The following is a 15,088-nucleotide window of genomic DNA, read 5'->3' on the forward strand; positions in this document are numbered from 1 at the left end:
TTCATAGCATGCTCATATGCCCTTGGATTTTTCCAGATATTCCTCTGATTGCCTTTCCCTACTTGAACCCAGATTCTTTTTTCCCAAACGAATCAGTCACCTTCAAGGAGAATACAAATTATTCTAAATGAAACAGAATGACTGTAATAAGAAAGCTGGTTACACAGGGGATGGAAGAGGCTGGGAAGAAACCCTGAGGTGATCTGAAGATTAGAAACAGCAGGAGATTAACAACAACCTACCCTTAGAAGGGAAGAGGTGGTGGTATTAGAGTCTGGGGGCCTGGGTCACCTGGCTGAAGCTAGAAACACAAGAAGCCTTTGCATCAGGGGCTGGAACCATGGAAGGGAAGCTGCCAGGAGCAGCGAACAAGGGAAAGAAAAACTCTGGCTTCTCCCTTGCCCTGACCCTCTCCAATCTCCCAGAGGTACCTCCTCTTGACTAAATCCACTGGAAACCCAGCCCAGAGGCAGTCTCTGCCTTATGTGAAATTTTTTTCACCTGCTGTTTACAGGCAAATGATTAAAGCCACCTTGGTTGGCAGCTACGTCACTGTGATCTCCGTTTCTGCCACAACAGGGCATCCTCCCTGTGTGTCTATCTTCACACCGTCTTCCATTTTTTTTTCAAGGACACAAGTCATAATAGATGAGGCATCACCTTACTTCGTATGACCTCATCTTAACTAATATATCTGCAACAACCTATTTCCAGATGAGGTCCCATTCTGAGGTACCAGGGGTTAGGACTTCGACATATCTTTTTGAAGGACACAGTTCAACTCAAACAGAAATCCTTAGGATATAGATGGTAATTCAGAGCATGAGACTGGAGAGGAGCCCACTTCTCTAGCCCCCTAAGGAGTGAGTTGAAGGGAGATCAGAGACCTAGCTTGGGAATGCCATCCTGGAGAGTTGAAGGGATGAGGAGAAATAAGCAAAGGAGGCTGAGAAGGAGCAGCGAGTGAAGTGGGAGGCAGAGTGGGAACAGGTGGGGTGCTGGAAGCCAGGGAAGGAAAGTAGATAGGGAGGAGAGGGTCAGCTAAGGCTGAGGATGAAGCTGACAAAACAAATGAATAAACAAACAAATGGCAGAACCAGACCTGTATATACAGAGAACGAACTGATGGTTGCTAGAGGAGATGGACAAAATGGGGAGAGGTGAATGGGAGATACAGTTTCAGAATGAATAAGTCACAGGAATAAGGTACAGCAAAGGGAATATAGTCAATGACACTGTAATAGCATTGTATGGTGACAGAAGGTAGCTACATTTGTGATGAGCATGGCATGACCTATAAACTTCTTGAATCACTATGGTGAACAGCTAAAAAATAATGTAACACTGTGTTACAACTATACAAAAACAAACAAACAAAACCTCACCAGAAAAAAAAAATAAGAGGAAAAAAGAGGAGGATGAAGAAATGGTCATCTTATTTGACACCTCTGAGGTCAATTGTGACCTTGACAAGCATATTTCGGTGGAGTGGAGACGATGAAAGTCTGATCCGTGTGTGCTCATGAGAGAATGGGAGGAGAGGACTTGGGGACTACTAGTCTGGAAAATTCTGTCTATGTGTTCATGGCTTCTCCATTCTAGCAGAAGGAGCCAGAAGGGCAAGGATCTTGGAGTACCCCATTTGTTTCTGTATTCCAGTGCCCAGCACTGTATTTGTTAAACCGTGTTAAATATTATATTAGCATCTTCTTCAAATGTGGGAATCTGTAATTTCCCGGTTTGGTCATAGCAACAAAGAGTAGAGAGGAATGATAGGGCTGGACTAGATTTTTCTGGTTCCTTACAGCTCTAAAATTCTGTGATGGTATGACTTGTTCTATCAGCCACCCTTGCATTAATACAGTTAGGAATTTAACAAGTTGTTTGTAGTTATTTGCATTTGCAAGCAACTGTTAAATTAAATAGCTGGAGTAAGTGTTCCATTCATAAATTGAACATTGTTGAGTACCTACCATGTGTAAGGTACTACATATATCGTCCCATTTGAAGATGCAAGACCAGGGAACCCAGGATAGGGGAGGGTGGTCAGAAGAGGTGAGAGGGCCTCCTCCCACTACTAACACTGGAGGTCCAGGGTACTTTGATGTGGTTGGCGCTACTGTGGTTGACACTGAAGAGGGAAGAGGCGTTGAGTGGCCTGCGTGCAGGCGGTTGCAGATCTGCAGCTGCCCGGGACACAGAGCAGCATTCACGGCGGCATAAGCAACCTCTATTTGCCTCACCACCAATCAGCCCAGGGCGGCCACACAGAATAGCAGTTCAGGCAGTAGGAGGAGGGGAAGATGTGGTCCTCAGATCCACCCTGCTACAGGGCAAACGCCGTATTCTCCACCACACTCAGGACAAGGAGGCTTCTGCTGTGGTGAACAGCACCTTTGGGTTTTGCTACATGATCTATTTAGGCTCTCATCAAGGCACTGTTAGCAGGGCAGGGTTTAGGCGTTGCATTCTAAGGCAAAGAGAAGAGGTTTGTATTACAAGACCTGTCGGAGAGGGGTAGAGCCAGGACAAGAACCGAGAGGTCTCGACTCCCAAGTGTCTACCCTAGGAATAATGGAAAGCACTTGGATTCTGTAGTCTGATCCTGGATCAAATAATCTTCACTTCATTACTACCGTCCCCAAATCCTGTCCGAAACAAGGTACCTGTTTCTTCATCCGTAAAACAGGAAGAAAAATGTCCTGCTTACAGGGTTCCTTGCAGGATCATGGCATTATATGAGTGAAAGTGCTTTGTAACATACAAAGTGTTCTGCAGACATTTATTAATGGTTATAAACCACCAGACTGCCTCTTGGAGTTATAGATTAGGCTCCCTCACTCGTTGGACTTAATTACCCCTCATTCCATTTTCTACTCCTTTTCTCCGTCCCTCCTCCTCCCACAAACAGAGGAAGTGAGACAGGAAGCGAGCACGTGCGTCTAACGCCTGGTCTGGGTAACTAACGCGCAGGCTTCTCAGCTCCAAGGTTGCTGAGAGGGGGCCTCCCCCCCCCCCCCCGCCCAGAACTACATTTCCCAGCAACCTTTCGGGGTCTCCAGAGGCGGGCGGGGGGGGGGGGAGGCGCATGCGCCAAGTTCCGCCCCGCCTGGTCTCGGGGCCGCACCTCCGAACCGGTTTCGCCTGGCAGAGCCGGCTGCTTCAGGCGCCGTGGACGCGGTGCTCGCCCCGCGGTTTCTCCCGCGCTGTGGCGGTGTCAGGTGTGGCTTAGCTCGGGTCAGTGCCATGATCCGGCAGGAGCTCTCCACATCCTACCAGGAGGTACAAAGCAGTGGGGGCGGAAGTAAAGTTTCCCGCGGGGCGCAGGAGCGGGGTCCCGCGGTCTGGGCGGCGGAGGGGGGGCGTCCGGGCAGGTCGAGTGAGCTTTCCGAGGAGTGCGGCGGGGGAGGGGTCCCCGCGTGCGGAGGAGCCTCGGAGCAGGAAGGAAGCGGGGCGCAGAGCCTCCTCCGGATGCTGCCGGCGCGGGATGGAGCCGGGGCCCCCGAGCCGTGAGCCGTAACCAGCAGGTGAATGATTGAAACGGCGTCCGACCCAGGCAGCAGCGCGCCGGCCGCACTTGACCTCGGCTGTTCTTTGCAAGTGGAGGCACGGCGCCCTCCTCCCGGCTGGAACAGATGCGCTGGGAGCATTAGCCCCTCTGCAAGCCCAGGGCTTCGTGGTACATGACAGGGATAATTACAGCTTGTTCGGCGGCCGCCTAACTTTGAAAAGGTGCTTTCGCCTATCTAGCTGTTGCTCGCCGCGCTCCGTTTTCCTTTCGCTCTCACCTCCTCCCACTACTTTAACTATCACTTTTCCAGCTCTTTGTCTCTTTCTTGTTTGTCCGAGCTACAGGCGGTTTCAGCTTTTCCTCAGGCTTCCTGAGTCCTCCTGACTTACTGGAACTAGTAAACTGCTCTCCTCCTCCTCCTCCTCCTCCTCCTCCTCCTCCTCCTCCTCCTCTTAGGTCTTACACTCTGGTCATCTCTGGTGATCATCCCCCCTTCCCCCACCCCGCGCGGTCGTCCCCTCATTTGTAAGTTCAGTTACACATCTTCAGTCCTCAGGTTTGTGTTCTCTGTCTGCTCTGACCACCTGAGTGAGATGCTGTGTTACCATCTCTCCCTTTGGTGTCCCCTAGGCTGTGCAGATTTGCTTTGAGGCCCTGCCTTGATCCCAGAACACTCCTTTTTACAAACACCTGGTGATGCCCTTGATCTACCCTGAACAGTCCAAATTTCTTAGCAAGCTTCGGAAGCACTGCACAGCTCAGCATCCCTGACTTCTCATCTCACCTATCTGTGTTCTGATCACACTGGAAATTCACTCTTTAAAAATGTGCTCCCACTTTCCTGTCCCTATGCGCATTCTCACACCATTTCTTTTTCTTTAACTTCTCAGTCCCCATTGGTCAAAATCCCCTCCCTTATTCAAGGAGGGATCTTAAGTCCCTCATGTTCCATGGAGACTGACTTCCCAGATCAGTCTAGCATTCTGCCTGTCCTTCTCATATGTACTTCCTGCTGTTTTGATCAATACTGACCAATATTGATGTACATTCCTCTCGTTGTAAATGATACTGTGTGGATTATATAAATAATATAAAAGCAGATGGCTTAGCCCTACGGTGGAAGGGGAACCTCCATCTGAGTTGGAGGCAGATGAGATTTGCCTAAGGCTTGCTATTTTTTTAGTGTAGGACCTGGTCTGGAATCTGACTTTGGGACAAATTTCTGTCTTTCTCCCCGCAATCTCCTTTATCCAAAGGAGCCAGATGGATTTTAACCTGTGTTGGGATTCTGTGGCCCCTAGATTCCATGCCCTAGCCTGTGAAGGAATCCGGAGGAATGAGTTGTGTCTTTCCTCTGAAAGTTTTCAGATTCACAGGGAGTAGAGCATAGTGCGTAAATACTGTTTTGAAGTTGGGGAGCCCATGTTCCTCTCCTGCTCTGCTTCTGGCCATTTGTCAAGTCACTTTCTGAGACTCAGGTTTCTTCCTCTGCAAAGGAAGGTGATGATAGTTCTATTTCACAGGGTTGTGAGGGTTCAATGAGTTGGTATATGGAAGGTGCTTAGGTCAGTGCTTGGCAGGGAGGGACCTCTCAGTGGATGATAGTTCTTGTTCACAGGACGTGGGTGGCTCCTGCTTCTAGGGAGCTTTGGGGTCCTGATTTGTAGGACCATGTCCCTCACCATCCATATGTAACCTGCAGTATCGCCTTTCCTAGTAGGGCTCCTGAAACGTTTATTAAAATGCAGACAGTTACTTGGCAAGGCCAAAGGTAAAGTCACTTTCTGTTTGAGGGCACCCCCAAGATGGAAGACACTGGAAGGGCCCTTCCCTTTACCTTCTTCAGTGGCTCGTTTTGAAGTCCCTGTCTCTTGCCTTCTTTGGAAGGAGGCCTCCCGGAGGGTGGCCCAACTCTCTTGCCTGGGTCGTTCTGGGAGTGGACCTTTGAGTTAGGAGTCTAACTAGCTCTGAGTTGGGTTTCTTTGCTGAAGGGAGATTTTGGCTTTGGGGATGGGGCTGCAGGTAGTCCGGAAGGGAGCTGGGTTGGGAGCGTGTTGCTATCTGGGTTAGGCTGAACCTGGGTGAGGCTTGGACCAAAGAACTTTGGGCCTTCTCAGACTAACATCCTTCTTTCTCTTTGGCCAGCGAGGGCTCTGGTGATCTCTTGATATGTGTCCCCACTACCTGTATCTCATGGTTTCTTCTCCAGCCTCCCAGCCCTCTCCTACTTGTTGGTTTTCTTTTCTTGTGGGCTTGGAGGACTTTACACTGGAGATTTTACCTGATTCTAATGGGCAGGAGTGGAGGCATGAAAAAGGAGATGAAGGTCCATGGCTGGCTTAGTTGGTAGATCATTCAATTTTCAATATCAGGCTTGTGAGTTCATGCTCCTCCTTGGGGATAGAGATCACTTAATAAAATTAGGGGCACCTGGGTGGCTCGGTTGGTTAGGTGTCCAACTTTGGCTTGGGTCATGATCTCACGGTTCACGGGTTTGAGCCCCGTGTTGGGCTGTGCACTGACAGTGTGGGGTCTGTTTGTGATTCTCTCTCTCCCTCTCTATCTCTGCCCCTCACCCCCCATCAGAAAAAATTTTTTAAAAGAGGGGAGGAGATGGAAGAACAATAGATACATAAGAGTTTTATTTTAACCCAAGTTTCTTGGATATTAATTTTTAATTAAAACGTTTGAGACCTTAAGTGTTGACACTGTGAGCCCAAGAAAATATTTAGGAAAGCAATCCCTTTCCCTTCCCTCCCAATTCAATGTTAGGTCCTTTAAACTCTGGTCTTCATCTCTCTTCCCCTCCTCCTCAGTCCTATGAAGAATTGTTTGTTATTGTATCCTCCGCCTGCCCTTCTCGGTGGCTCATTTCCCCCATTTGACAGGTGAGAGCACTGATGAGGTGAGGTTGAAGCTGCCTGTTGTCAGGCTGCTGATCAATATCTGTTTCTGGGATGGACCACCTTCCCCATTTTTTTTCCTGCCATTTGCAGCCTGAGTTGGTGGACTTGAGCCAGTGTCCTGGAGAGCTCTGACACCAACTTCACTGTTTCCTTCTGTCAGCATACTCTTAGCTGCGTTTCCTCCTCCTCTGGGAAACCGTTAAGATCATCAGTTTTGGAACTAGACCAACTTGGATTTGACTTCTGGCTCTGTGGCCAAGGAAAGTGTTGTGGTTGAATTGTGTCCCTCCAAAAAGATGTGTGGGGAGTGCTAACCCCTAATACCTCAGAGAGTGTCCTTATTTGGAAATAGGGTCATTGCAGATGTAATTAGTGAAGATGAGGTCATACTGGAGTAGGGTGGGCCCTAATCCAGTATGGTGTCCTTATAAGTAGCTGACCTTGTGGAGACAGCACAGAGATGCACTTCCCAGACTCTATATGAAGATGGAGGCAGAGCTTGGAGATGAGAGGCCTCGATAGGCCAAGGAACACCAGGGCTTGGCCATTACCAGAAGCTAGGAGACCATGGAAAAGATTCTTCCTCACAGCCCTCAGAAGGAACCAACCTTGCCAACACCTTGATTTCAGATTTCTAGTTTCCAGAACTGTGCAGGGATAAACTTCTGTTAATTCTTAAGCCACCCAGTTTGTGGTGCTTTGATACGGCAGCCCTAGGAAACGAACGTACGGGAAGTTAACGTGAGTTTTCCGAGCTTCAGTGTCCTAATCTGTAGAATTGGTATAACACCCCCTCCATCATGTGATTGTGTGTGTGTGAGAGAGAAAGAGAGAGAGACAGTTAAGTGAGAGGAAGCTTCTGCTTTCTCATTCTAGTCCTCCTCAGCAAGGCTGATGTGGCTGACTGGTTTGCTCTCTTTGTCTCCCCCCTTTAGCTGAGTGAGGAGTTGGATCAGGTGGTTGAGAATTCAGAGCGGGCGGACGAGCAAGAAAAGGAGGCAGACGGAGTACAAGGTCCAGGAATCTTACCAGGTGAGTGGGTTCAGTACTGGGGGCAGAAGGGCTGGAAAACGGTGCTCTGCTATAGCTGGAGGCCCCAGTCCAGGCGCCTGGCCACCTGGGGACCTGCAGGAGAGGAGGAGTCCCTCTGCCCTGCACCCCAGTGTCAGGTCTCAGGTATTGCCCTAGTTCTAAAGCTATACATATTTAACCAGCCTTGGGACAGAGGAGGTGTCCAGGCCAGTATCCGCTCTTTTCTGTACTCTGGTTTGAGCCAGTTCCTGACGCCAGGACATTGGAGGTAATGGGTCTCTGCTCTTCTGTTTGTTTTTTCCTAGGAAGCCGTTAGTAGTTGAGCCTCTAATATCTGGGTCACTTCCCAGGGCCCTCAAGGAGAATATTTAATAGGCCTCACCTCCTGGACATCAGGCCTTGCCAGTATGGTCACCCAGCTGGGCAGGCAGGGTCCCATCAGTCAGGTGGCATCTTAAGGAGTCTTATGTTAGTTGATGTTGACCTCTTCTTCCTCTGGGTACTCTCTGCACCCTTAGATGACGTAACTCCTTACTTCTCGGAGTGCTCCTTCCAACCGCCTTTATAGTCACCTTCCAGCTCTTGGGTGTTAAGTGTTTGTCAGAGGCCCCTTTTCTCTCTCTCTCTAGTGGGCGGTCTCACCCAGGCCCCGTCCCTGCTTCAGTTACTTCTTGTTCACATGTGACCGCCATGTTTACACCTCTAGTGCAGAGGTTACCTATAAACTCCAGACTTACATATCCTGTATATCCAGATGCCCAGGTCATGGCTCTGCTTGGATGCCCCAAAGGTACCCTAAACCCCACATGTCCAAAATTGACCTCGTGACCTCCCATTCCTGGTGTGGCCCTCTTCCAGTGCTTCCTGTTTTGGCGAATAGAATGTATTACCCATCCAGTTGAATCGGAGAGTCATCCCCACCCCCGACCCTGCTTTCCTTGCTTCCCCATTTTCTCTGCTCCTCAGCCATGCTGGCCTTCTTTTATTTGGGCCTCCCTCCCTTCCACCATCAGGCCTTTCTGTTGTTATATCTCTGTTTGGAATTCTCTTCCCTCTGTCATCAAGTTAATGTTTAATCGTTCTTCCGATTAATGTTTAATGTCAATGCTTAATCGTTCTTCAGCTCACTTGTTTTCTACAAAGCCTCTGACCTCCTGGCTAGATCACTTCCACCCTCCAACCTGTCACTTGCAGTCCACGCATCTCTCCCTCGTAGCTCTCCCTGATGGGGCAGTGTATTTGCTTGGCATTTGATGAACATCTCTTCTGCTAGCATGTAAGCTCCATGAAGGTGGAGACCAGTCCGTTCTGCTCACTGCCTCAGACCTGTCCATGTGATAAAGATTTGCTGAATGAGTGAATGGAACCCCAACCTGACTCTGCCCGCTTGGGTGGATTGAGGGAGGTGGGATTGTGCTCCTCTTGATCCCTTTTTTTTTTTTTTAATTTTTTTTTCAACGTTTTTTTATTTATTGTTGGGACAGAGAGAGACAGAGCATGAACGGGGGAGGGGCAGAGAGAGAGGGAGACACAGAATCGGAAACAGGCTCCAGGCTCCGAGCCATCAGCCCAGAGCCTGACGCGGGGCTCGAACTCACGGACCGCGAGATCGTGACCTGGCTGAAGTCGGACGCTTAACCGACTGCGCCACCCAGGCGCCCCTCCTCTTGATCCCTTTAAGGGGAGAGGAATGACATAGGATATTCTGTGATTGTGCCTAATTATTTAAAAAAAAAAAGTTTTTTTTAAATGTTTATTTTCAAGAAACAGAGTGAGACAGAGAATGAGCGGGGGAGGGGCAGAGAGAGAGGGAGACACAGAATCCGAAGCAGGCTCCAGGCCCCAGGCTCCAGGCTCCAGGCTCCGGGCTGTCAGCACAGAGCCCACTGTGAGGCTCGAACTCAAGAGTTGTGAGATCATGACCTCAGCTGAAGTCTGATGCTCAACCAACTGAGCCACCCAGGCGCCCCATAGGGAAGACTTTGTAGAAGGACGGAGGCTGGAAGAGTAGCTGTTTACTGACTGCTTCCTCTTGGCCGAGCTCTGTCATTCCCGTTGCCCCATTTAATTTTCATGACAACCCTCTGAGGTAGGCATCCTGATTTAGATGGATGAGGACCTGAGCCCCAGGGGGTTAAGGAGAATATGGAAGGATCACTTGGCTGGTGAACAGGATCAAGCTCTGTCTGACCCCAGGCTTTCTACTGCACCAGTGGTTTTTAAAAAGTATTTTAAGCATCCTTTTATTAAAGCTTATTGTGTAAGAGGTGGTAGCATGGCTGCCCCCACGCTGATTCTGGGCATTACGTCTGAAGTCCTGAAGCCCCAGGGAGAGAACAGTATATTTATATTTATTTGCATTAGCTCTGTATATGGGTTCCTATTGTTTCTGTAACAAATGACCACAAACTTAGTGGCTTAAAACAACAGATTTATTATCTTACAGTTCTGGAGGGCAAAAGTCCAAAATGGGTCTCGTTGTGCTGAAATTAAGATTTCAGCAGGACTGAATTCCTTTCTGGAAGCTCTAGGGGAAAATCCATCTTAGTGCCTTTTCCAGCTTCTAGGGGGTGCTCACATTTCTTGGCTCTTGGCCCTTTTTCCATCTTTGAAGCCACCGGTGGCCTGTTGAGTCTTTCTCCTATCTTCTCATTGTCACATAGACTTCTGCCCCCTCTTCCATGTTTACATGTAATCGCAGGGCTCACCTAGATAACCCAGGAAAATCCCCTTGTTTTACAGTCAGGTGAACGGCAGCTTTAATCCCATCTGCTGCCTTAATTTCTCTTTGCTATTAACTTGACATTCATAGGTTCTGAGAATTAGGACTTGGACATGTTTGGCGGGCTACTCTTCTCCCTGCTGCACCCTGTACTGCCCTCTTGCCCCCCGTCTGAAGAGGATAGATGGAGACGGCCAGAAGGAGAGGAGGGATGCCAGACTTGGAAAGACAAAGCTTCTTTTGTGTTTCCATTTATAGATAAGTGCCAGCCAAACTAGGAAGTGGCCATGATGACCTTTGGCCTTAGCCTCTCTTTTGCCTCAGATTCCTGGGGCCTTACAGCCTAAGGTCAGTCAGAGCAGGAAACCAGACCTCAAGCAGAGCAAATTGGGATAGTTCCACAGACTGGCAAGAGCCTTCGTGCTTTCAGGGGAAACCCTTCTGGGCTCATCTCTGCTGTAGACCATAGAAGATGCAGACTCAGAAGTCTTAGTAGGGAGTTGGCCCGTATTTGGTGACCTGACACACAATTGGCAAAGCTCACTTCCTGCCTTTCAGTCCTGTAATAGTAACATAAATAACGGTAACGATGGCAGCAGCCGTTTATTGGGTGCTTCCATGCACTAGGTCTGCGTAGGGCTTTCTGTGTATACTCACACGTAGCCTTCATGGCCACTTGTGAGGGAGATGGTTAGTCCTGGTTCCTAGATGAGGAACAGAGAGGTCCAAGTAATGTGCTCAGAGCTTATGAGTGGCAGGGCTGGGATTTGAACCCAGGGCTGTCTCCCAGCGTGTTCCCACTCTGGCTCAGTTTCTAGATAAGGTGCTTTTCTGCTCCAGAATCCTCCCCTTCCTCTACCAGAGTCACTCATGGGCTCCTTCACCTGTTAGGCAATGTGCTAAAACTAAAAAGAGGGCAAATGAGGCAGGGCCTGTGTCCAGGAACTTGGGACATGTAGAGAGAGAAGGCAGGATACCCAAAGAAGAACTTCTCTCTCCTTCTCCAGAGCCTTCCCTGAACAACTTACTGAGGGCCTTTTCTCCCTGTTATGTGCTTTCCTAGCACTCAGTATTTTCCTTTATAGAATGTAGCACAGTCTAAAGGGCACATTTGTTGAATATAATTCTTTAATCATTACTAACCCCTTAGGCCTGCCCCTGAGTCCCGTGAGGCACTCCCAGAACTTTTGTCTCCCCTCCCACTTCATTGTAACTGATGCTTAGCAGAGCGTCTGGCCCACTGTGGGTGCTCAGTATTTATACGTTTGGAGGGGGGACATGGGGATTGGGAACAGGAATGTATCTCATGTGAGCAACTGGGATCAATGATAGAGGGTCAAGGAAATGGTAGAGACAGGTGCTTCAGAAATGAACGAAGGGGGGGCCGGTTAGTGAAGGGAGTGGGATTAACCTGAAGGAAGGGTGACTGGTAGGTGAAAGAGACGGGGCGGGCCAGGGAGGAGGGACGGGATGTGCAACCGTGTAGAGGTGGGGATAACACAGGACGTGTCGGAAACAGTGGGTTAGCATGGTACAGTTGGAGCGGAGGGTTGGTGAGAGAAGTAGGAGATGAGGTAGGAAGGACAGATTGGGTCAGATTATGGAGGGCTTTGAGTGTCAGGGTTTAGCCGTTAGGGAACAGGGAGCATTTAATGGGATTGGAGCAGAGCAGTAAGGGGGTGAAACAGGCATGCAGGGAGGAGCAGTGTGGCGGTGCCGTAGGGCTGGATTAGTGGAGGGAGGACCGTGCTGGGTCAGAGGCTGGCAGGGTGGGCCGCTTCGACGTGGGGGAGCGGGAGAAGGAAGAGTCAAAGGAGACTCTGAGGTTTGAAGCAGGGTGAGTGGGAGAATGTAGACGTACAGTCCGGGGTGAGCAGCTGGAAGAGAAGGTGCTTCTCTGCCGCAGACATACGAAGCTTCAAAGGTGTGATGTCTGGGCGGAGAGGCCCAGAGGCGGAGCGAGATAACGACTGATGTAGCTAAAGTGTGAGCTTTGAGAAGGCCTGGGCCGCCTGTAGAGTGAGCTGTGGAGACTGAGCCTCGAGGGGTGGCCACATTCGGGGACCAGAAGAGGAGGTGGAGCTGGAGCCCCATGGAGGCCTGGAGGTGGGGGCTGTTGGGCAGCAGAGGTTCCAGTTAAGCACCCAGACATTCAGGATTATATTCCCAGTTGTACTCTCTGAGATAAAGAGTTACAGTCCATAATCCGAAAGCCTCGATCTGTTTCCTTTCTGTGAAGGGAATTACAACCACTTATTCTTTTCTAAGGGAGAAATGAGACCAGACACGCTAACTGGATAAGCAGCTTACTATGTCACTGTTGTAACAAAATTGAGGAAGACACTTGGCTGATTAGTCATTACAGTGCATTCTCCATGGAAACAACTGTGTATTAATAGAATTGAAAAAGATCAGCAACCAAAGAAAAAAATTAATTGGATCTCATCAAAATGAAAAACTTGGGTGCATTAAAGGATACTACCAAGAAAGTGAACAGACAGCCCACAGGATGAGAGACCTGTTCAAATCATGGATCTGAGGACTTGTATTTAGACCATATAAAAGAACTTTTATACTCCAATAATAAAAGGGCAACCCAAGTAAGAATCTGAATAATGTTTCTGTAGTGCAGATGACTGATAAGCACATGAAAGGCTGCTCAACATCATGATCATCAGGGAAGGGCAAATCTAAACCACAGTGAGGTTTGTATCATTGTGTCGCCTTCACACCTACAAGAATGGCTGTGGTCAATAAGATGTACAAGTTTTGGTGAAGATGTAGAGAAATTAGGACCCCCACAGATGGTTGGGGGGGAACGTAAAATGGTGCAGCTACTGTGGAAAAGTCTGGCAGTTCCTAGAAGTTCAAATACAGAGAGTCGCCATATGACCCAGCAATCCCATTCCTATGTACATACCCAAGAGAAATGAAAACTTACGTCTGCACAACAGCTTGTACATGAATGTTCATAGCAGCACGATTCATAATAGCCAGAAAGTGGAAGCCGCTCAAAGGTCCATCAATTGATGAGTGGATAAATAAACGATATATTCACCCAGCAGGGTATTATTTGGCAGTCAGAGGGAATGAAGAACTGTTGCATCTACATCATGGATGAATCTTGAAAATATGTTAGGTGAAAGAAGTCCGACACAAAAACTTCTATGTTGTGGGATTCCATTTATGTGAACTGCCTAGAACGGGCAAATCCATCAAGACAGGAAGCTGATTATTGGTTGCCAGGGACTAGGAGGAAGGAGTGACTCCTAATGGGTATGGAGTTTGTTTTTAGGTAATGAAAATGTCCTGTAATTACATAGTGGTGATGGTTGCACACCTTGTGAATGTAGTAAAAACCAAATATATTCACTTATTTAAAAGGGTAAATTTTATGGTATGTAAATTATATTTCAAAAACCCCATGAAAACAACAAACCCATCGCATCACTAAAAAGGAAAAAAAAACCAAAGGATAGTTCATTCCTTCTTTACATTCAGGATGCATCTTAGCCCCTTGTTGTTTGCAAGGTAGAGTTTTGGAGGGGTAGAGTAGACGACCGGTTCCCCCTTCCTGTGAATAAAGGTCCCACTGTGTTTTCAGAAGTTGAATTACTCATCACACATCCCTTAATGGGCTGACTTCTATTCCGGGGCAAGTCTGGGTTTTTGAAGCAGTGTTGGTTGTCTTGGATTTTTCTTAGATTACCTTTCCTAGGAAAATCTTGTGCATTATTTCTGTCTTTCTACAGAATGTGTCTGTACAGGACACATTCATCATGAGTTTGCATTCATGTAAAGAATGTATACTTTTAAAACACATTCATCCAGCTTGCCACAAAAAAGCAGGTGTTTGGTTTTTCCGACTTCAGAGTACACAGGACATTTTGCCAAAATATCCAGCACCTGTTTTTTTAATGGCAAAATGTATTGGTGTCTTCTTTCAGAACTGGAGTGTCACTTACAGCATGTGTGGATGATAAATAGTTTTACCGTTTTTTTTTTTTTAATTTTTTTAACGTTTATTTATTATTGAGAGACAGAGCATAAGCATGAGCATGAGCATGGGAGGGGCAGAGAGAGGAGGAGACACAGAATCTGAAGCAGGCTCCAGGCTCTGAGCTGTCAGCACAGAGCCCAACGCGGAGCTCAAACCCACAGACGATGAGATCATGACCCATGCCGAAATCGGACACCCAACCGACTGAGCCACCCAGGCGCCCCTAGTTTTACAGTTTTTGTTTAACTCACGTGCCAATTTATGGATCAAGAAAAGGCCGGTAAACAAGTTCAGCTTGGCTTCTGTGAGCGAAACAGAGGGGACCCCATGAGAGTAATTTGTCCAAGTACCTCTGCCAAACAAATCCAGATGATGCAATTGTCATCTGACCTTTTTGTGCCTTAAGTCAGCTTTTTTAGAATTTTCAAGAAGATGCAAATTCCTCTCTTTCCCTAACCAAAGGTTTCATGAAGGCAGAACATTTCCAATCATGTATGTGTGGCTTATGATAGAGTGAATACCTGCCCACAAAGGCCCATTAATGTTCCTCTTCATTGCATGGTTTAGCCAGGCTGAAATATGCAGTTTACTTAAAAATGTCCCAAGCTCCTACTTGTCATGAAGTTATATTCTTCCAATCAGATCTTTTGTCGTTGTTAGGGACTGGATCCTTAAGCACTACCATTCACTGTTGCGTAGGGAAAGAACATTGACGAGGAGTCGGGACCCCAGGGCTCTCATTCTGTGCCAGTCTTAGGCTCTCTGGGACCTGGATCACTGCGCAAATAAGGCTTTGGACCAGAAGGCCTTTTGGGTCCCTGCTAACTCTTAACAATTCTGTTCAGATGTTATACACCCAATTAGTCACTGCAGAGTTCCTTCAGTTTTGTCTTGTGATTTTTCCAAACCTCATTCAG

The 15,088-nt window shown here is 48.0% G+C and overlaps 1 protein-coding gene across 4 annotated transcripts in view; it reads left to right on the top strand.

The window, feature by feature from the left end:
* The window catches only part of PACC1 (proton activated chloride channel 1), a 48,316-nt gene that overhangs the window by 8,174 nt on the left and 25,054 nt on the right, over positions 1–15,088 (top strand). Inside the window, exons 1-2 of one of the 4 annotated variants that reach the window (XM_032591768.1) lie at positions 3,114–3,282; positions 7,353–7,449. In XM_032591768.1, the coding sequence (XP_032447659.1) occupies positions 3,247–3,282; positions 7,353–7,449 (133 nt within the window). In that variant the 5' untranslated portion in view covers positions 3,114–3,246. Of the gene's footprint in view, positions 1–3,113; positions 3,283–3,441; positions 3,528–7,352; positions 7,450–15,088 lie in introns of those variants that run through there. The other 3 variants (XM_030302987.1, XM_032591766.1, XM_032591767.1) reach the window with 3 other exon arrangements.

This window comes from Lynx canadensis, chromosome F1, assembly GCF_007474595.2.
Source record: "Lynx canadensis isolate LIC74 chromosome F1, mLynCan4.pri.v2, whole genome shotgun sequence".
Lineage (NCBI taxonomy): Eukaryota > Metazoa > Chordata > Mammalia > Carnivora > Felidae > Lynx > Lynx canadensis.